The sequence below is a fragment of the Takifugu flavidus genome, chromosome 13, assembly GCF_003711565.1.
Source record: "Takifugu flavidus isolate HTHZ2018 chromosome 13, ASM371156v2, whole genome shotgun sequence".
NCBI lineage: Eukaryota > Metazoa > Chordata > Actinopteri > Tetraodontiformes > Tetraodontidae > Takifugu > Takifugu flavidus.
Window position 1 is genome coordinate 760,896 of NC_079532.1, and position 22,471 is coordinate 783,366.

Here is a 22,471-nt window from a genome sequence, read left to right on the forward strand (position 1 = left end):
GACTCATTTTAAATTAACTCGATTTGTTTTGTTTTTTAAAATAAACATTTTTTGCCAAAATCAAACATTTTTTCTTGTATCGAATTAAAATCACAGATGTCTCAAAACTTCTTATTCTTAATTTAATTGGAAACCAATGTTTAATTTCAGATTTCTGTGTTTACTGTAGTCATATAATCCGTCCAGCAGGTGACGCCCCTTGTAACACAAATATTGGCCGTGAAAAAGGCTCTACCGCTGGATGGCGCTCGTTCTTAAATCGAACTGGCTTTCTGCTTTAAAGGTCAACCTGAGGGTGTTCCAACAGCAAGTGACACTCAGAACCAGGCTAGATCCAGGCTGTAATCCATAAAACTCCATGTCCAGAACATTGTGTGTATGTGTGTGTGTGTGTGTGTGTGTGGTGTGTGTGTGTGTGTGTGTGTGTGTGTGTGTGTGTGTAAAATGCTCTTTATTACTAAAGTGGGTACCTTTCTTTCCCTAGTTAAGTTGTTGTCATGACAACCCATGTGCTTCTCAGCTCTATGTGGAACAAGGACAGAAAAGATGGAGGAAGAGGAGAACCGCAGCATACTGCACACCAGACAGTACTGAAGTGTGTGTGTGTGTGTGTGTGTGTGTGTGTGTGTGTGTTTGTGTGTCCTGACAAAGACAGAAAGGCTCAGAACAGGACCCTCATGCCTTTGGACACCCTCACAGTTCAGCTGTCAGTAAGAGAGAGAGCCCCTTGTTCTCTCAAATGCAGAAAGACTGCAAACAATCACACTGTTCATTCACAGTCATACACACACGTGTGTACATGTCTGTATATGTTCACACTCACAGACACACACACATACGTAAATGGCTGCTGTGATCAGACCGAGACGGTCATATTTGTTGTGATCCTCCATAATGTGATATTCAGAGGATTGTGGGTAAGAAAGATTAGATACATTAAATTAAACTGGTTACAGAATGCTGCCCCTTGTGGCTGCACCTTTAAATCAGGGTTGATAAATAACAGTGGTTACGCAGCTTTTTATAAAAGTGATCCCGTGATTACAGGTCATTAGTGATTAATGCCTTCTTTTCCATCAAACCTTTTGGTTTTGCTTAAAAAAAAAAAAAAAATCGGGCCATTTAAGCTAAAGCGCCACACATGTTTGAAAGCTGGTCAGCCAATCAGAGCAACAGTCACAGAAATGTCTGTTAAATAGGTATTTTATTAAAGTGACATCCAGTGATTACAGTGGTTCACAGATAAACGTGGGAATGCTGTGGGAGGAATTACACATGCATCAGGACCAGATGAAGGTGGGGTTAATCCAGGTGCAGCAGGCAGGTGAGAGACAGACTTTTCTGTCGTGACCTCCAGCAGGTGAAGTCTTTCATTCATGTTTCGGTCATTTTAACACAAAAACCTTAAATAATCTGAGTGAAACAAACATCTGGATTATACAGATTAGTCATATATAGATGCAATATTTTTCATAGATAATTATTCATCAATAATATCTATGGCCACACAGTGTGTGTGTGTCTGTGTCTGTGGGGGGGGGGGGGGGGGGCTGCAAGATCAGTGTCTACTTAAACTGCTTTCTGGGTGGAGGCACCTTGATGTCATGGCCTCTCTCCAGCATCTTCTCACACTCGATGAGGTAGTTCACACCATCCACCACTGTCTGCACCAGCTGGACCTGAAGAGTTTACATCAAATATCAAAACACAAAAGAACTCTTACGTCTACCCTCACAAATCTACTCTCCACCCTCAGAACTATTCCTTCCACCCTCAGAACTCTTTTTTCCACCCTCAAAACTCGTCCTTCCACCCTCAGATTCCTCTCCACCCTCAGAACTCTATTCTCTACCATTTCATTTCTCCTACAGGTCTTGTACCTCAGATTGTCCCAGACGATCCAGGTTGGAGATGTCAAACACTCCGCCCACGGCGGCGGTGTCGACTCCACCCGTCCCTCTCTTCTGCAGGCGCAGGCTGCTGAGGATCTGGCTGAATCGAGGGTCCTGGGCGTGAAGAAGGTTGTTAACCTGTTATAAACTACAGTTGCAGCATGAGATGGGGGGGCTTTACCTTGCTGAGCAGGGGCAGCTTGACGTGGACCCCTGCTCTCAGACCTGTGCCCAGGTTGGAGGGACATGTAAGGACATAGCCAAGTCTCTCGTTCCACATGAACTCCCAGCCCTTCTCCTGGATCAGACGCTCCACCTAAAACACATCACTACTGAGGACATTTCTGCTTTCTCCACCTTTTTAACATCATTATCTAATCTGAAATTCTCCTATGAAGCTATTAGATGTAATCAGATTATTTCTAATCAGATTATTTTTGATCTGACTGCAGCAGGTGCAAGTCAGCATCTATCATCTTTCTGAAGCCCTTCCGACCCTGAACACACTGCCGGGTCACCACGGAGGTGGCTGTGGGTTTAATACAGCTGCCAGAGTACTGAGAGAAAAGTGGAATTATTGTTTTCTATCGAAGCTCCTGTCTGTCCCGTCTGTGATGCCCAGTTCAGCCAAACCTCACCTCTTTCAGACCTCTGCAGAACCTGTCAAAGACCCTCTTCATGTTCCCCCCTTTCTCCATGGAGATGACCCTGGTGTGATCCTCCTCATTGATCCAAACCAGAAAGTTCTTCTCATTGTTGTGCCTGTGCAGAAGTGTGAAACACTGATAAACTGTTACATCTGTAATCCAGTTAATCCCAGTTAACCTGATTATCACACTAACGTTGTTCCTGCTCTCAGATGTACAAACACACATCAAAGGAAGTTCTCCTTTAGTTGTAAATGGATATTTGTGGAGGTTGATGATATTAGCATAGAAAACTCTGATGATTTGATGATTGTTGGCCAGGAGTTCCACAGGGGTAGTACTAGGATGTTTGGAGCTGCTGCAGCTTCTGTCCCATCACACCAGTGCTGATCACACCAGCTGTCCAACAACACCAGTGGAGGATTTATGGGTATTATATGACTCACCAGATCCCCCGGGCATCTGGCCAATCACGAGCCATTCCTGCACAGGTGAGCAGCGGTGACACTGGCTTGTCAAACAGAAAGTGGTCCTGTTTTAAACAAAGATAAGATGTACTGTGGATGTGGAGCCAGTGTTGTTGAGGGGGTGTTGTTGGTGAGGGTGTGTTAGCATGTTGCTAATGATGTCGCTCACATCAATCAGCTGCTGCTGCTCCTTCTCTGTCATCTGAGTCAGACTGTAGTATCTCCCAGCCAGGTCACCCTTCAGGCCAGCCAGGGCGTCTACCACAACCCTCTCCACCTCCCTGCGTTCTGCGCGGGTGCAGGCGGGGGGGAGGCTCAGCCCCCGGATACTGCGGCCTGTCCTCACCCTGCTTGACAGGACGTAGCGCTCATCAAACTGGGCAGAGTGAACCTGGAACCATTTAAAGACAGACAGAGTCCATGAGTTCAGTTCATCAACACATCTGTGGAGCTGAAAGATGGACTCTGGAGTGTCACTTTGCTGGAGTCCAGGTCGGTGGGGTGTTTCATGCCGCGGGGATCGTAACCATTGTGCCGCTCTTTGATGACTGGATCCATCAGCTCTGCAAACACCTGAAACACAGAGTGAAGTCCAGGAAAGTCATTTGGACTAAACTGAGGAGCCCAAACTGAACAGTGATGGTATGCTGATGAAGAAGTAAAAGGACCTCGTAGGACTCTTCATCTCCGGCCACCAGACCCACAGTCTTGATGAAGGGGTGTCCTGGATTATCCACACCTGTTTGGATGGCCTGGTCCAGCGTGAAGCCATTGGGTGTGGTTTTATCGCACAGCTGGGCGTAAATGGCAGGTGTCAGGTTGCTCGCCATACAGTTATTGTGCTTCCGCAGGTCGGGATACTCTGCACTGCACAAACACAAGATCTGGACTTCATAGGTTGGATTCAGCTGCTTTCAGAATCTAACTGTTAAAATCCTAAATAACAACAACAACAAGGATTTATGTACACAACGCTGCCCATCTCTGCACTCTTCGTCAGCACTCTTCATTAGTGCTCCTATCAGCGCTCTGTATAAGTGTGTAGAGCGTTTATCCTTATTTGTCTGTTATTTTAGTAGTTGTATCCTCTTGTTTCCTGCTGCTGATTGTCCAGCTTTTTAGAGCAGCAGATAATGTTTGACTAATCTGAAAATCCTTTATGATGCACGCTGATATCTGCTAACTAAGTTCCAGGTGTAACTGCTCTGGCACAGGTAAAAATGGATGAATGAGCCTTTGTTGAGCTCCATCCACTTCCATCAAACAGTGAGCTCTTGTTTATTTAGAATGATAAAAGGGACTAAATCACTCTTTTATCATCCTACTGTGGAACTCCTAATCCTCTGATGTCATAACTTTATACAATGTATCAAGTTGTTGCTAAGAAACAATCATAAAACTGTGATAAGACCTGAGCAGAGGATTAATTATTTACTGGCGTCTAATTCTGGAAACACATTCTGGGATTAACGTTCTTTGGGTTCTGAGTTAAAGAGCTTTCTTTCAGCAGAGAACAGTCTAATTCAGGCATGAATTCACCTTTTGATGCTGTTTCCTGCTGATGACTGATGCAGGTTTAAAGTTCTGAATCACAGCTGGACACCCAGCGCTGCTGACCTGAGGTCAGATTAACATTAATATCAACCCAGAATGTGGATTCATTGCTCCATTCAGGAGGAAAATTTATAATTAAGATCTGCAGCTATCAAACAGGAGAGGATTTGAGTAAAATGTAGATACATTTTTAAAATGAATTCTGTTCATTTGCCTGTTAAATTTGCCTGTTAAATTTGCATCAATATTAAATGTTTTTCCATCTTCATGCTGCAAACATTCAGGAAAAATCTTTGACTAATTTTGAAGAATTAAACAGGTTCTTCCTCATCAGATGTTTGGTGGACCGTGCATATTCGCCATGTTCTCCATGCTCAGGTGGAGAACATGGAGAACATGTAGCGCTGCGGGATGATGCGGCTCTTTACCTGGCGGGGTACCTCCTCCGTGTGGGGCCGTCGGCGCCGACATGGTGCCGCTGCAGCAGGATCCCGGCTGTGACCGAACCCCCCAACAGCGACAGGATCCGGATGTTTCTGGAGGTCAGAACCCTGGAGAAGCTACTCGCCATATTCTATCGAACGTTTCTCGGAGAACAGTGAGAGATGATCAGTCTCTGATGGAACGGCGGAGGACAGTCGTTTCACCGGAGTGACGTCAAGATACTCGCAAGGACACGGAGCCACACCGGAAATACATCCCAGATTTCAGCATAAAAGCACAACTGCTGCTACAGATGACCAACACATTTGAGCAACTGTGCAAAACTTGACAGATTCTGAGAACAACTAGGTCAAACTCACCATAGAAACCATGTTTGATTTGATATCTGAGCCTTCAGAACCTTACAGAAAAAAAATTCAGATCGAGTCCAAGTGTAGATATGACAGCCGCATTTATTCACAACAACTTGGTGATTTAGTTGTTGAGTCTGCTTAAAGCTGAATGGGACCAATAATGGAGAACAGTTGGAATGTGACAGTTGTGATATACTATGTTGCTGTAAACAAAAGTTCCTTTGATCTTTGAAAGATCAAAATCAGCTTTACTGCTGGCTATGGTGCCCCCACCTGAGGCCTCATGTCCCTCACAGGTTGGGTTAGGGGTTAGGCCGAAGCTGAAGTCCACAAGTGGCAAAGACTTTGATCTTTAGGCTTGTTTGATCTCGTTTTCCAGCCAAAACGATAATCAGCGCAGAATCACGTCAGGGTCTCAAATACGATGTGCAGAAAAAATATTTGCTTTGCGATTTTGGCCTTTCCGGAAGTGATGTGATTCTGTCGAGCTCGTCGATGCGGGTCTGTGCGTGGTGTGACTGCTGAAGGACGCGGGCGGCTCACGCTGCAGCAGCGAGTCACGCAAGTCATTTCAAGACAAACTTAAAAACGAAAATAAATAAACAAGACATGAACGACGATTTATTGATAGGGCAATAATAATTTAATGAATGTCAGTGAACGTCATCTATCTTCATAAACCAAACTTACTAAAAAAAAAAAAAAGTTAAATCAAATTATTAAAAGGCTATAAAAGAAAAACCTGACGATAGACCAGGCCTGCGGCTGGTCAAAGGTCAGGTAGTCACACATTTACAGGAAGTGGCCCCGCCCACTGGATCCTTAAACATGAATAAATAAGCAATAACGTTACTAAAAATGGCGCAGATGAAGATGAGAATTGATCAAACTGAACGTGGCTCATGTGGCGATGGTGCCACCTCCCGGCCTACATCAGAACTGGCCAGAGAAATGTTGCTCAGACAACTCAGCAAGAGGACAGATTTGGTCCATGTCCCTCATAAATTGATGTTTGGTGAAATATTGCAATATATGAATACGATATCAAATGAGGGCTGAATAGAATACAGTTTATCATTGAAGTTAACTTATTTAATAAAAGTCCATCCTGTGGCGTCTCACGACCTTCAGACAAATAATCAAAGGTTTCCCCGACAATGATATCATTAGTTCTGAGATGATGTCACACGATCAATAACTGATAACCATAGAAAAAAAGTCCACAGCATGAATCAAAAATAATTAATTCAGAAAAAAATTTACATCAAAATGTGGCAAATTAAGATATTTACAGGGCACAAAAACAGTAAATAAATAAACAGGAGGCTCCTGATGAGTGAGTTCTGGACGCTTTTATGTCAGCAGACGTTTCCTGCTGAACGTCTTCCTGCTGCTGCAGCGTCTTGGCACAGATGTCTCCACGTCTTCATCCTCAGTCCTCGTCCCCCCCGATCCCACCTCATCTGTTCACAACAATAACAGTTAGTCTCCAAACAGTTAGTAAAATTCAGAACAGACCACAAAAACAAGTTGGTGGCAGAAATAACAATAGATAGACGTATGAACAGGGCCAGTTCTCACCCAACAAACAGGTCCCCTTTGTCCCTGCAGACCCTTTGAACAACAGTGGAGAGTGTGTGAGCGCCAAAATCCCACTGACTGACACTGTTTTTCTTGCCCTCGAACTAGGAGTTTCCGCTGTCAGTGGAAAAAAATTTTTTTTTTTATATCGTTCACAGCCTTAGAACCAGAGCAGCACAGAATATATATATTAGCCAACAACAAGGTCACATGTGACTCCTCCCAGACACCAGGACCACATGGAGACTCCTCCCAGACACCAGGACAACATGGAGCCTCCTCACAGACACCAGGACAACATGGAGACTCCTCACAGACACCACGACAACATGGAGCCTCCTCACAGACACCACGACAACATGGAGACTCCTCACAGACACCACGACAACATGGAGACTCCTCACAGACAGCAGCTGATCAGTGAATCTTCACTTACACGCTCTGGAATCTTGGATGACTTGTTCTTCTGCTCTTGGAGGATCAGTCCAGTCAGCCTGATGAGGCAGATGATCCAACCAGTAGAAGTCTTCCAGTGGAGACTGGGCAGCATGAGATTTGCCTGACGATGTTGTGGAGGCAGCTGGATTGAGGTCTTCCACATCTTGCAGTTTTGCCACTCCCAGGTCTACTTCATCTACAGACTCTATCAGTCCACAATCTGGTCTCTGACTGCGGTCCTTTCCTCCTGCCACAAGTTGGGCTCGTTTCTTGCGAGGCCAACTGTTGAGGTTGTCTGGCATTACCTTTCCAACACTCTGAGGTGACGGAGTCAGGGCGATGATCTCTGCCACAGCCATCGGGGGTGCTGTTCCTCCTGGGTGGTATGTTGGGGTGTAGGACTGACAAATGAATGTCTGAAGACCTTTTCCAGGCGTGCCCTTGGCTGGTGTGATGTGAGCACACAGAGATGGTGAGACACATCCAGGTTCTCTTTGCTTGGAGAGCAAAGCTTTGGGGCTTTCCAGCTGTGACGGTCTGAAGGCAACAGCTGGACTCAGTGCTGCTGAATCTGCTGCATTCATAGAATCTCCGCATTTGATTTTGAGCTTTGGCACTCCGGATGTCTGCAACTGCATCTCCACCTGGTAGGTCAAAAGGTTTGGAGAGCCTGTTTCTTTTTGCTGACGAGGTCCTGCAGCACCTCTTGGGGTAGAGAACCGAGGAGGTCTGTTTCCGTACCCCAAACGAGCTGCAGCCTCCCTCTGCTGGCGGTCGGGAGTCTGACGGAAGCCGTAGCTCCGGCCAGGTGTGCTTACAGAGGATACTCGTCGTTTAGGGGACACTATTCCGGACACCACATCTTCAGATTGTGAGTTCTTGCGTGAGAAACTGATGTTCATTTTGAGCCCCCCAGTAAACTGGGTCTTTGTAACTGCCGCTTCCACAATGTCCAGGCTGTCGTCTTCTGTGGAGTTCAGCTGAGAAGAATCAGACTCCCCTTCTGATGTTTGAGAGTGTTCTGACAGGACCTCTGTGGGACATGTGTCAGAGTAGTTCAGGTTCTCAGGTGAACGTACCCTTGAGCCATTTCTGGTTCCAACCTCTTGATTGGACCTCCTCTTCCTCATCAGGGACTTTGGAGAACTGACTGTAGAAGCATCAGCTCCCTCTGGTTTCCATGAAGATGTTCTCCTCCTGCATGAAGATCTTCCAGAGCGAGTGTTCATGTGATGAGGAGGACCTGGGCTCCTGGGTTCAGGTGAGGTTTTGGGATGTGGAGGTTCCAAAGACTGGAGAGAAAGAGCCCGTTTGATTGGTTTCTCAGGTGTTTTTAGGAGACATTCTTCAGAGAAGCTCTCATTGCTCACACCTTCAGGCTCTTTCACAGCAGTCATGGTGCTTTGCTTCTCAGGGGTCCTGGAAATGGTCCTGTTAGCGTTTGCACCCTCCACTGGACTACTCGCACTGGATACTGGTTTCAGCCTCTGGGAAGTCTGAGGTGACTGTGGCACCTTAAAAGCAAGGTCACTGAGTGATGTTCCATCCCTCTGATGATATGGAGACCACGTGACACTCTTCTTAGGAGTTCTGGAAAATGGACTATGGGGGTGATGTAATCCAGAAGAAGAGGGACCATTGCCCAAGTCCTTGGTGGGAGTTCTGAGGATCCCCTTAAGCGGGCTCTTCAGATGCTTGGTCGGTGTCTCAACTACGATGGATTGTGATGGAAATCTGAAGGGACTTTCTCTTACAATCATCTGCTGGTCACATGAACTGCCGGAAGGATTTTCGGCTATAGACAAAACTCTGGAAGAAGGGGTCCTTTTGGGGGTCCTAGGAGACCCGGATGTTCTGGGAGTCTTCAGCGAGGTGGTGCGGTGGACATTTTGTCCACGTGTGTCAGGTGATTTTGTGGGAGTTTTATATGGACTCTAAAACAAATGGAAAAAACTCAAGCTTTACATGTATTTATGGTATGCGGACGACATTTCGCAGTCAAGTAGCGCTACCTCAAAGACACTGGAATCCGTGAGCAGCCGGGAGCTGGTGGGCCAGCCGCCATGGTTGGATTCAAAAGGACGAACCGGAGATTCAACTGCCCCAAAAAGAAGAAGCATGGGGGAAGTGATGCGTGTTACTTTGACCCGAGCATCAGACAGCTGCGTTGCAGACAGCGCCCGGTCCAGGTTACGAGAACGAGCCTGAGAACTAGAGTAGAACGTGCTAGAATGTCTCCGAGCAAACTTCTTCAACCTCGGGCTCCTCCTCAGGTCTGTGAGAAATTTACAGAAAATATATTCACAAGTGAAGCGTTCATCACCAAATGCTTTTATCAGGAACAGTTAAAACAATAAATGAGGTCCTAATGCAGAGCTACAGAACAATAAGCAATTCTGGATTTAACAAACAAGCATGAAATCATCACCACCAACCATCTGCAGGTTTGACTGGAGACTCTTCTATGATGCATTCCTCTGTTGGGACAGATCTAAAGACAACAAATACACTATTCTGATATTTGGTAAAAAACAAACATCATATGGATAAAAGTGTGAAAAACAAACACACCTTCCCATCTTCTGATGGTGGAGGAGGCGGTTCGACACCTGCTTGTGTCGAGGAGTCTCATACACCGTTTTAGTCAGAAGTCTGTGTCCCTCTGAGGAAAAGAAACATCAGAAGCTTCGTGATACAGTTGGGAAACAAAAACTGCAAAAACTATAGCAATTGTCCAAATATCTGGTTCATCTGTAGTGGTTATAAAAGGGATTTATTCCTAAGAAGGATGACAAGACCAGATCTTTGATGTGTTTGGTTGTACTTCTGTTGCTGAGTGACAGGAAGTATCAACTGATGGAGATGGGATGCTGCACCTTCAGTTTCTTGACATTTGTGTTTAAGTCCTTCCATAGCTGAAACAGAATGACTTCTGGGCATCTTGGCTTTCTTTGAGGGGGAAACCAACTCCTGATTGAACAGGTTTCTTCTCACTTTTGTCACCTCTGATCCTGAAATTCACCATCAGAATGTGAAACAACCATATCCACTCAAACATGGGAATGTTTGGAGACGTTTGGGTGCAAGAGCAAATGAAAAGATGAACCTTGTGATGCCTCTTTCTTTCTTTCTGCACCAGTTTTCGCCGCAGAAGAAACTTTTAATTTGGCCTTTTAAAAACACAACACAGAATTAATTTGCTCATTGGAATATTCTTCAACTCATCCTGAATTCTCTAGTGCAGAAAACTCATATCTGACCACCTCTTTAAACTCAAGTCATATATATTTTGAAATATTTATCACAACATTTTCTTACAGCTCTCGTCGTCTTTGTGGGCATCTGTATTTGACGAAGACTCTGCGAAGACTCGGTCATGCTGCGATGACGCGTCAACACGCCGCTCCTTAGAGACAGAACCAGAGAAGAAGCAGCAGCTTCAGAGTCACGAAATATATTGTTACAAACCCTCTACTAAGCAATTCCTCTGATGTTGACCTTTAGCTTCCTTATAATTGCAAAGTCAGCTGCCACCCACCTCCTTTGATTGGCTGAACGATCTCGCAGGTTTTGAAGTTGATCTCCACCATCTGAGAGCAGACTGCTGACGGAGTGACCCGCTGAGGGGGCCGACGGGGAAACGCTGTCCTTGGAAATGGACTCGTCGCTGAAGAAATCTGCAGGAAGTAAAGCTAACAGGGCTTCTGGGAGCTGAGTGCCCAGACTGTGGTAGATTTCGGCAAGAATGCAGGGAATCCCAGCGAGGAAACTGGCGTAAAACACAAACGACGAAAGTTAGACGGCTGTTTCAGTCGGATATAACACAAAACCTCCCCAACACCCCTTGGTGTTCACAGAAGAGCAAACACAAATAATCAACATTTACTCTCATCACTGCTATTAATAAGGCAGGATTCTATGAAAGGCTTTGATTAATTGCTCTGACAGAATCAGTTTGTCTGAGCAGCCACCAACTTTACACATAAAAAGAGAAAACATGATCAGAATCATTTGGACATAAGTGCTGCGAAGTTCCAGGTCAGGATGATATTTTAGCAGCAGTGTCATAATAAACAAGATTAAGGAGCATTGGTGATTAGATCTTCTCACCCTGGCAGAATATCGTCTTGAAGGAACCTCGCCAGGTAAACTGGATCCTTGGTCCTGGAGATAATCCGGAGCAGCTCAGCAACCTGAGGAATCACATCATGGGTATGGCATGGAATCCCACACAGGTGGATAAATATGTCTTAAGATGGTGCCAATTCAGCAGCCAAGGGTGAAAATGTAACTTTCAATAGGAGTAAAAAGGCTTCAGAATTACAAGCAGACCTCTACCTCCTCCGATACATGATCAATATCCAGCTCTGATGAGGACAGATGGCATAACTCCAGTCTGAGCAGTGCCTGAAGCTGGCACCTACAGGAGGAGCCCCACAAGTTAGGAAGCAAATATGGATGGATGGATGTGAGCAGATGACTGGTGGAGTGGGAAAAACTCACTCTCTGACTTTATTTTCAGCAGCAGCAGCAGCTGAAGCACAAATCTGCCGAATACTTTTGCTGGATTTGAGGAGATGCTGCCGGATGAAGCCAGTGTGCCGAACCTGCATTTGTTTACAGGGAAATTCATCCTGAATCACTCATGCGTGCACTTTCCTGACATGGAAATGAACGGTGTGTCTCACCAGCATGTCTGCCTCAGCACTGAAGAATGTTTTGGCAGTAGACAGAAGTTGCCGTGCAGCAGCCAGGAGGCCCGGTTCTCTCCCAGATACAGTGGTGTCATAACTGGACTTCAGGTAGGACAGCAGCTCTTCTTCACTGCTGAAATCTGCACAAACATCAGTATTGCCTTGAGAAAACAGCTAAATATTTCACAGACTCAGATGCTGCTTTGTCACTGACTGGTTGTGTTTGTCTCTCTGTGTTTGTTCCTGTATGAACATCTTCTCGCTGGTCTATCTAGGACTTCCCGCTCTTCCACCTCAGATTGGTTCTTATGGGCTTTGACATTGAGCCGGGCCACATTCAGCATCTGCAGGGAGCGGCTCATGGTCTTCATCTTCTGTTTCACTGGAGTGCGCTGGGCCCCACCTGCACATCAGTATTTGGAGAAATCAATATGATTCCCTTTCATGACCTGTCAGATCTGCCAAGAATCTAGAAGGAGCGTGAAGAAGTTTAATACAGGGAATGGAAGCCTCCTCACGTTTCTGGGGCTGCCCATCGCCTCCATTATGAGATGTCTGATACACATCAGCCAGACCAGAGATCAGCTCCAGGTCCAGGGCAGATGAGTCCACTACCTGCTGCTCTGGTACTGCATGCAGCAACCTGAGTAACAAAGGTCAAACATCAGTTTTACGACATGATCTAAACCTTGGCGAGACGGGCAGCCTCACCTCATTGACTCCATCAAGTGAGAACTGACTCCTGACTGGTCTGACAGAGGGAACCAGCTCTCCAGCACACCACAGCTCAGCGAGTGCACTATGACTTCCTGTTGAGCCCACTCTGGAACAGGTGGATTGCCTAGAGGCACTGAGGAACAAAACAAACTGTAAACAGACCTTCCTGTTTGTTAGGAAGATAAAACAGCAGAACGCTACATTGTTCTATACTGGGAAAACTGGACATAATAGGTATAGCCAACAGGTCAGAGCATTTTCAAGGTAAAATCGTGATCATTTCAAGGCTGAATATCAATAATTCCCTTCCTCACCATCCATCCTGTCACTGTCCTCCATGATGCCATACACAACTCCCAGAACACTATTGACTGCATGAGGTAGTTCGGACGAACTGCGCTTAGGTGCAGAGGTAGTGGTTTCACTGGTCAGAAACAGATGGTGGTGGGAGATGTCAGGATCCAGGAGGCTCAGTAGGGCAGCAGAAGGTGACAGAGGATCGAGGATGGCCGTGCTCAGTAGCCCATGGTCATTCACCTCACACAGCTAAAGCAGAAACCAGGAGATCCAGACGTCAAGAAGTGTTGAAGTTCATTATTTTTTATAGTTTAAGATTTTAACTACGAAACACACACTATTCTCTTGTTTGTGCACATCATAGGGATGGGCATCTGCTGACTGTTGCAAAGTGATGCGAGTGTGCAGAGGCCACTTAATGGCAGTGGTCACTTTTGTCCATGTGTCAGTGTGGTTTCATGACAGCTCAACAGTGAATAAAGCTTTAGTCTCAGCCCAGTATGGTGTCTGTGCCTCACCACATGCAGACAGCCAGCAGACAGCTCCATAAGCAGGTGCTGGAAGGCCTGGGCTTCTGGAGCAGATTTATTGGAGCTGTGAAGCACCCAGGACTCTGAGGTGGTTCGTGTTAAAGAGGACGAATCCCAGTCCTGCAGCACCGCTGTCAGACACACAGAAACACACTCGGGCAGCAGCTTTTGCCTGCGACACACCGGCTCCATCAGAATGTGGCAGCACTGGGTCCTGTCACCTGAAGCAAAAGAAGGGAAGATATCCCCAAGGTCATCTCAGGTGCTCACATCAACTCGCATCAGCAAACATTTCAATGAATGCATGAGAATCACAACAGCTGTGAATAACAGATCAGCAGAAGAGAGGGGGCAAATATCTATGAAATATCTGCACCATGACAGCAGCACCACACAAAAACACTTAAACCAACATGTTCGAGTAGAAAGGACTCATTTTCCATGTGAACTGTGCCATTTTCTGTCCATCTTTACTTTTGACAACCAACCTTGGTTCCACTGCAGAGTTCCAGAGACAACAGGAAAGGCCAGACGGTGGACGTTCTCAGGAGACAGCAGGTATGCGATACTGGACTTTAGGGCCAAGTTCTTGTGACTGGAGCTGAGATCCAGCATAGTGACCAGGGGGACTATAGAGCCGTCTGACTGAGCCAGAACTTCTGAGAGTCGCTCAAACCCGAGATGATCGTCACAGCTCATGACCTGCAGTAAGACAAGACTTTTCATCTGCTTACAGGGAAACTTGAACAGGAAGCTGATCTTCAGCTGTGGTTGGATGTTTTGGATGTCTAGAATGCAAGATGTCTGTGTAGAATGATGCTGTCGAAACATGCAAGTTTTAGAACTATAAATTTCTAAATAGACATGTATATCGGATAGAAGTGATCGTAACGGATCACACTAATATAAATATGAGACTTTGCGGTTTGAAGAGAACATATGGTTTAGATGTCCAATTTTAAATAAAACTTCCCTCTGCAGATGCTAGAATGTGACCACATGAAGTAGCGTCAGTGTATGGACGTGTGCATATGGATCCTGCAGGTGTAACAATCACCTGTTCACGTGACCTGCTGTCCACCCAGTGCAGCACCACCCGCCGCTGGAGCAGCAGGTCTCGGAGACCCCTGGGGAGAATGTGTTCTGTGGGGTCTACAGGCAGCTCCTGGTCCCGCACAGAGAGGTACGCTGAAAGCTGGGTCCTGGAACAGGGACAGTCCGAGACCACGAACACCGCATTCCGGCAACTGCTAAACGCGTCGTCCTCATGGGAAAGGCTCCGGCCGCCGGTCCAAGTGGAGTTCCGGGGTCTCAGCGACAGTTTAGTGGGGGAGGTGATGTCTGGTCGGTCCCACTGGAAGTCCAGGAGAGTTTCTTTGAGGGCGTTCTGAACGGAGGCCGCCCGGAGCGGCTCGGCCTGGTGGGACAGAACCGCTCGATCTTTGGTGTCGAACTTTGCTTCAAACTCGATCTCAAAATCCTCAAAGGTTTTTTGGCAAAGTTCCTTAAAGTCCGACGCCCTCGATACAAGCCGGAGGTTTCGACCATTCCTGGACTGGAAAAATTTGTATCCCCAGCGAACTTTGTCAAACCCGAACCTGCAACCGCGAAGTAACAAAATGTGCAATATCCCAAGTTTCAAGAGGTGGTTTTTGACATCCAGCTGGTCCTCTGAATCCTGAGCTCCATGATCCACGTCAAGGACAAAAACCAGGTTGTGTAACGCCATGAGGGGACACCAAGAGGCGCCTTTTAAAGAGGATCAGACCGCAACCAGGCAGCTCGGGCGGGTTCATCTGTAGGGACGCACGGACGCCATTTCTCTTTAATACGACACGTTCTGCCCTTTAGCTTGTAACATATTCCGAAATTGGATATGTGGCTTGTAGTCAGCCGCCCCAAACGACGAATTTTGATAAAATGTTAGATCTAAAAGAAGAAAAACAACAGTATTCCTACTTACAACAGAGGATACACTAAGTTCACCATTTTATTTTTGCATTCCGTCTCTCAACAGTTCGCGCCTCTCATTCAGTGCCCCTCCTTCGTCGTGATTGGTTGTTTTACTGAGATAAAGGGCTTGTTGATTGGTTGAAAATGAAATCTTTTCTTTTATTGGATAAATTCGCCATCAATCAAATTTGAGAACGCTCTGAAACCAGGGGGCGGGGCTACAACGGAGCTCGTCGCATGAATTCGATACAATATAGACGTCACAAAAGATAGAGCCACATACCTTAAAATATACCGCCGAACAAGAAACGCTTTGAATAGATAACCGGAATATTTAAGTGTTTAATTCAATGATGAATTTTGATCATGACGTAATTTAGAGAAAAAGCGAAAAGACGAATAATTCATAAAGCAACTGCTTTCAATCCGGCCTTTTCAAATGCAAACCATATGAGCCAGTGCTACATGAGAGAGGTCAGTTTTGGGGGTAAAAATTAAAGAAAAAAAATAAATAAAAATTAAGAATCTGAAATGAGAGAGATGACCAGATATGGTCAAATGAAGAAGCTGGACGTTAGTCTACAGCAGTGACATTTGTGATGGGACTGAGCAAACCACCAAGAAAAACAGCTTAAACTGTTCACAAATGTCTGCAATGTGGGAAAAAGAAAACAGGACGACACAGAGTTTCTTTGAAAAAAACATCCTCAATGACACTTTTGAAATGCTCAGAAATTGTTATAATGTCAGAAGCTGTCAGAGGCGGAGGACGCATGAGGATACACTGGCTCACCAGGAGCAGTCATGCCTTTGCTGCTGCAGCAGGAGGAGACGAGGAGATGAAGGATGGATTTTGTTGAAGGTCAGATGGACTCAGAGGAACTCTGCTACTAAGGTGGCAGTGATTAAGCCGTTGCTTAAAAAAACCATCACTGGATCCTGACGTATTAGCAAATTATAGGCCAATATCCAACCTTCCTTTTATCTCTAAAGTTCTTGAGAAGGTGGTGGTGACTCAGTTACTGGAGCACCTGCAGAGGAATAGCCTGTTTGAGATGTTTCAGTCAGGCTTTAGAGCTCATCACAGCACAGAAACGGCACTTCTTAAAGTTACTAATGATCTTCTCATAGCTTCAGCTCATGGACTGGTCTCTATGCTGGTTCTGCTGGATCTCAGTGCTGCTTTTGATACAGTTGATCACAGCATCCTGTTACAGAGACTGGAACATGTGATTGGGATTAAAGGGACAGCACTAGACTGGTTTAGATCATATTTATCTGATAGATACCAGTTTGCTCATGTCCATGGTTTTCCCTCCTCATACAGTAGGGTTAGCCATGGAGTTCCTCAAGGTTCTGTACTTGGACCAATCCTCTTCACCTTGTACATGCTTCCCTTAGGGAACATTATTCGGCAGCATGGGATAAATTTTCGTTGTTATGCTGATGACACTCAGCTTTATTTATCCATGAAACCAGAGGAGACAGAGAAGTTAGTGAAGCTCCAGATCTGTCTTAAAGACATAAAGTCCTGGATGTCTTCAAATTTCCTCCCCCTTAACCCAGGAAAAACTGAGGTCATGGTGTTTGGTCCTGAACCTCTCAGGGATAGATTAGATCATATGATCACTCTAGATGGTATCTCATTAACATCTAGTCTCTCTGTGAGGAATCGAGGAGTAACTTTTGATCAAAGTCTCTCCTTCAACTCACACATTAAATTAGTCTCTAGAAGTGCCTTTTTCACCTGAGGAACATCACAAAGATTAGGAAGCTACTGACGCGGCATGATGCTGAAAAGTTAATTCAACTCTTTAAGAAGCCTCCAGTTGATCCAAAATGCTGCAGCCAGAGTTCTGACAGGTATTGACAGAAGAGATCACATAACTCCTGTAATGGCGTTGCTTCATTGGCTGCCCGTTAAATTTAGAATAATTTTTAAAACCCTTCTTTTGACCTACAAGGTCGTCAGAGGCCTCGCTCCATCCTACCTGGAGGAGCTAGTGATACCTTATCAGGCCAATAGACCGCTCCGCTCTCAGAATGCTGGTCTACTTGTGGTTCCCAGAGTTTCTAGGAGTAGAATGGGGGGCCGAGCATTTAGCTACCAGGCCCCCCTGCTATGGAACCAGCTCCCTGTCCAGGTACGGGAGGCTGACTCCATTTAAGATCAGACTTAAAACCTACCTCTTTGAAAAAGCTTATTGTTACAAATTCTGTAGTTCCAGTTACTATCATAGATAGACAAATTATCGTACTTAGGGGGTCGTCTAATCATTAGGTCACATCTTAGTTATAGGCCAAGGCTGCCGGGGTCTGGAAACATGATCACCTGACAGGCCTCTGTCACCCCACTAGGTCATGGTTTCCTCTCCTCTCCTCTCTCCTCTCCTCTCCTCTCCTCTCTCCTCTCCTCCTCCTCGTCAAGCAGACTAGTTATGCTGATTCCCCCCCCCATTCATTTACAGGTATCGCCGCATTCGGAGCTGCATGATGACCTCCAGCCCCGCTGACCCGTTGTATAGTGTATTTTTGTTTGTGTTTCTGTGCCCTGTGCCTCGCCTCTCCCTCTCCTCCTCCTCCTCTCCTCTCCTCTCCTCTCCTCTCCTCTCCTCTCCTCTCCTGTCCTGTCCTCTCCTGTCCTCTCCTCTCCTTCTCCTCTCCTCTCCTCTCCTCTCCCCCTCCTCTCCTCTCCTCCTCCTTCTCCTCTCCTCTCCTCTCCTCTGGCCATCAGCAGGAGGGTCTCCCTACATGAGCCTGGTCCTGCTCAAGGTTTCTTCCTGTTAAAGGAGAGTTTTTCCTTGCCACTGTTGCTTGTCTGGGGTTAGGCCCTAGGATTCTGGAAAGCGCCTTGAAACAATTTTGATTGTATAAGACGCTATATTAATAAAGTTTGATTTGATTTGAAATGATGCTGCTGCCACCTGGTGAAAAATATTCACCAAAATCACCCTGACCCCAAACGCATTGTTTGGGGTCAGGGTGATTTTGGTGAATATTTTTCATGTTTCCCCAATTTTTGAAAACAAAATTAAGGATTTAGAGATTCTGCTGAGAAATTCCACCCAAACACACACACAGTCAAAACAAACACAAAGAAATATTCCAAATGCGCAGATTTGAAAACGGGACATTTTCATGATTAAACACCTTTTGCAGTTATGTAGTAAACAATTAGTCTGATCTTAATTTGAATTCTGACCCTTATCTTCAGGATTCCAACATTTATTTGGGTTTTATTGTCTGATCATGATTAGCTGATCAGGTCATGCAGTTTTTCTTTATGTGGCAGTTACCCTGAAGACAAATGATCTTAAAGTTAAAAATTCTTTAATATCAGAGTTTGGTTTTAACTTCACCTCACAAATGAACAATAAACCTTAAAAATATTTATTAAAGCACATCTAACAACATGGTAAAACATAAAGCTAATCAAATATACAGTAGAAAGAGTTCTGAAGTCAAGCTGAATTTGTGAAAGTTAGATAAATAAATATAAAGTTTAGAAGAGAATGAAAACTTTTGTCCAATAGAAAAATCTAAAGATAAATACAACTTTAACATGAAAAATAGATTCAGTCTGTCCTCCATGTAGAAAAACATCCATCTGTGCATTACAGCTAATCTACAGTTACACAAACATTAGTTGAAATGTAAAAAAGACCAAAACGATGAGAAATATCAAGAGTGAATATGTGAAGATGATGAGTTTACGATCTGTAAGAAATTCTGGAATCAAGGAATCATACGAGAATAAGACATTCCATTATCATTTCAACAGACACACAGTTTGGTTCCGGTCATCTGGAGCAGTGACACCTCTCACTGGGTCGAGTCAGAGTTACTGGAGTCCGGACTGGTGTTGGTGGACATGGTGGTGCTGCTGTGGGCCCCTGGAGAAAAGTGGAAGGTCTGGGTGCTCCGCCTTAGGTTCTCCAAGGACTGCAGAAAAGAACGCTGTGCACGCGCCTCCTCCAGAGGTGAGGAACCTTCCTCTTCCACCTCTGCAATCTCAGCGAAAGTGACAGGCTGGGTCTTGAAGCGAGCATCACGGGAGCGGCGGGGGTGGCTTCGGCCTCTGACCACACCTTTGGGAACAGGCAGCTGCTGTGGGAACTCCTCCATGGTGGAGGGAATGAGGTGGGATGGGAGGATGTGGAACCCAGAGCCGAGAACCATCGGGCACACGGCAGCCATCACTGGAACAGGTTCTGTCTGTGGAACTGAAGCCTGTAAGGTCCAAGGACAAGCTGAGACACCTTCTGAAGAGGAATGATGATGATGGTCAGCCTCAGTTCAAGAACGATAGAAAAAGTTCTCTCAGTTAACAAATGCTGAAGATATTCACTGTTGGCTCAGTTCGCTCACATTTAGAGTTCCTGCTACCTGATGAGGTTCTTCTGGTTCATATCAAAGTGCTGTAAATAAAAGCACAGCTCCTCTCTTATATAGTCCTCTCTCACTCACCCTCTCTCTCTGCAGGCTCCGCCTCCTCTTCGTCATGGTTTCACCCTTCACCGTTCTCACTCCACCAAAATAAACATGACAGAATATCTGGCCTGCCAGTGGGAACTTCTTGGGTGTCAGTGCTTACTGGATTTGAGTGTGTGTGTGTGTGTGTGTGTGTGTGTGTGTCAACTGATTAATTTACATAGAAACAGCACCAAATATTCCTCAATAGGTCATTGCTGGGGAGCAGGAAGATCCTGACAGTATCTGCTGAAGGGAAGACCAATAGAAGATGCCTGTTCCGACCGACTGTTCTGACTAAGGGTTCTACATTGAGAGAGATCAAGATTTGATCTCAGTCAACCACTGGACACTGAGCAGGGCAGAGATTTTCAGAACCAGAGGGGCAGAGGAAACATGTTTCCTGTTTCACTTAAAGTCACACTGATGGTAAAATGAAAACTACAGAAGGACTCTGTAACCATAGTAATCCGCATGTTGTCATCACCAGACAGCATTATATCATCCATCATACGGTCGCTCATTCTGACATGTCGGGGGTTCCTCCAAGGTTTCATGATGACGTGATGGTCTAAAGTGGCTCTGTGAAACCTGAGGAGGGCCCACTCCAACAAACACACGAAACATACACACACCCTCCCACACACAAACACATATTCAGAACAAATCAGAACATATTTACACCTGTCTGAATTTGTGTTTTATCTTCTGCTGTATAAATAAAACTGCTCACAAACTAATTCCCAAAGGACTCCTGTGGAGGAGAAAGTCCATTATCTGGGTCCAGTGGATCAGGAGGTGAGGAACACTCCGCAGGAAACATTCCTGGACCAGCACATTATTATGGACCAACTGCTGAGGGACGCTCCGGTTGTCACAGCAACGCAAATGTCAGGAAAGGATGGGAACAATAGTTCAGGTGAAGTTTGGCTTCTTGTACTTCAAACACCTTTCAGTGCTTAGCAGGGCCTCTTTTTAAGACCTTCATCCAGTTTGGCACAGAACACAGAACATTGTAAACATCCTGCTCAGAGATGAAGGTTCAAAAAGAACCACTTGAGCTTGACAGGCGAATGGGTCGCCAGTGATGAGAGTGTAAATCACCATATTCTTGGTCTGAAGGTGTCACTTACAGCTAACGTAAAACAATTTGAGCTAAATGGACCACTGCTTTAGTTTGACATGTTCTGAAAGTTGATCTTACCAGTTCTGACCCAGCAGAACTGGAACCATCGCCAGTTCACTCATCACAGCCTAGAAGAACAAGAAATGAGCTGAAGTCCAGTCAGAATCTCGTGGCTGTGCAAAAGAGTTCCAGACCGTTGTCAGGAAGGAGAAACCAGCCAACAGCTGCTGAGGAGGTGACGCCAGAGAGGATCAGGTTTCAGTCTTTTGGAGAGGCCAACCCCAAACATTGAGCTGTGTTCCAGCGCTGTTGTGTTTGCGTTCTGAATGTCCTGACCCGTGTCTCTGGAGGTGCATTAACAGGTCACAAACGTAGTTCACTGTGAAACTCATTCTCCTCTGCACCCACACATACATCTTTGTACTTCTATCGTTGTGAGGACTGAACCTGACTAACTCACCCCTGACCTCTGACCTAAAGCCGGCTCTAACCTCGACCTTGAAACCAGCCAAAATGTCCTTACTTTGCTGGTAGAATGAGGTTTGTGGTACATGTACAAATACAAGAACACACACACACACACACACACACACACACACACACAAACAAACTCTCCCTTTCTGTCAGCCTTCAGCACATTCCCAGACTAGAGTCATATGGGTCATCCACAGATGTTGTCATGGCAACAGTGACGGATGGAAGATGATTTTAGTTGCAGCATGTTTACAGGGTATCTTTAGGGTCAAGTGGTGTTTAGTTTGACACCCAGAACTACAGTGCAGGTTCCTGCCAGGAGTCACTTGGGTTTTCCAGCTTATTCAGCCCATCAAAATTGTTCTCTACAGATGGGAACCAGAGTCTGGACTATTTTTAACCGCATTATAAGATTTTCAGCTCTGGTATCTATGTTGAATGAGGGAAAACATGGACATGATCCAAGATACACTGACCTGGTACTGACCCAGAACCTGCTAGTCAGATCAGCTGAACCCAGACGTTAAAGTTCTGCTGGGTCAGATTAGAACCTTCCTTTGTCCAGGTGGGATTCATGAGAGGAGGAAGAGGTGACAGCGGGAGAGATTAAGGAGTATTTGCTTTTAAACTCTGATATCAGCTCTTTGGGATGCTTGTGTGAGGGTTTATGGACCTTGCTGAGCTTTTGGATCATCTTTAACCAGACCTGGCTTGTTTTTATGACAAACTTATTCCCAACCATAAAAGTGCTGACAGAAAATGTGAGTTTTATCTCTAAATTTCCTGATTCTGAAACAACAGAAGAAAACTGACAGAAGAAGGTGAAAAATGAAG

General features: G+C 45.5%; 3 protein-coding genes across 6 annotated transcripts; all 3 read right to left on the reverse strand.

Moving 5' to 3' along the window:
- Positions 1-1,185: 1,185 nt before the first annotated feature.
- On the reverse strand, positions 1,186-5,263 carry LOC130536303 (creatine kinase U-type, mitochondrial-like). The gene is made up of 9 exons (XM_057052152.1): positions 4,989-5,263; positions 3,675-3,873; positions 3,484-3,579; positions 3,176-3,397; positions 2,986-3,071; positions 2,531-2,654; positions 2,074-2,208; positions 1,881-2,006; positions 1,186-1,679 (listed from the first exon to the last, which is right to left on the reverse strand). Exons 1-9 carry the CDS (start codon positions 5,129-5,131, stop codon positions 1,566-1,568), a joined length of 1,245 nt encoding a protein of 414 aa, XP_056908132.1. The 5' UTR covers positions 5,132-5,263; the 3' UTR covers positions 1,186-1,565.
- A 714-nt stretch (positions 5,264-5,977) lies between these two features.
- Positions 5,978-15,646, reverse strand: ticrr (TopBP1-interacting, checkpoint, and replication regulator). 4 transcript variants are annotated; one of them, XM_057052151.1, is made up of 21 exons: positions 14,672-15,646; positions 14,103-14,316; positions 13,603-13,835; positions 13,102-13,333; positions 12,782-12,920; positions 12,589-12,713; positions 12,285-12,473; positions 12,065-12,210; positions 11,880-11,983; positions 11,715-11,796; positions 11,487-11,569; positions 10,915-11,145; positions 10,695-10,782; positions 10,483-10,546; positions 10,253-10,387; positions 9,948-10,038; positions 9,812-9,867; positions 9,389-9,651; positions 7,375-9,310; positions 6,939-7,055; positions 5,978-6,820 (listed from the first exon to the last, which is right to left on the reverse strand). In XM_057052151.1, exons 1-21 carry the CDS (start codon positions 15,341-15,343, stop codon positions 6,711-6,713), a joined length of 5,310 nt encoding a protein of 1,769 aa, XP_056908131.1. In that variant the 5' UTR covers positions 15,344-15,646; the 3' UTR covers positions 5,978-6,710. The 4 variants fall into 4 exon arrangements, with proteins under 4 accessions (XP_056908131.1, XP_056908130.1, XP_056908129.1 ...); XM_057052150.1 differs by having other exon boundaries at positions 11,709-11,796; XM_057052149.1 differs by having other exon boundaries at positions 12,568-12,713.
- Positions 15,647-18,880: 3,234 nt separating this feature from the next.
- Positions 18,881-22,367, reverse strand: c13h11orf96 (chromosome 13 C11orf96 homolog). The gene is made up of 2 exons (XM_057051321.1): positions 19,936-22,367; positions 18,881-19,829 (listed from the first exon to the last, which is right to left on the reverse strand). The coding sequence occupies exon 2, from the start codon at positions 19,762-19,764 to the stop codon at positions 19,390-19,392; it is 375 nt and encodes a 124-aa protein (XP_056907301.1). The 5' UTR covers positions 19,765-19,829; positions 19,936-22,367; the 3' UTR covers positions 18,881-19,389.
- Between the last annotated feature and the right edge of the window lie 104 nt (positions 22,368-22,471).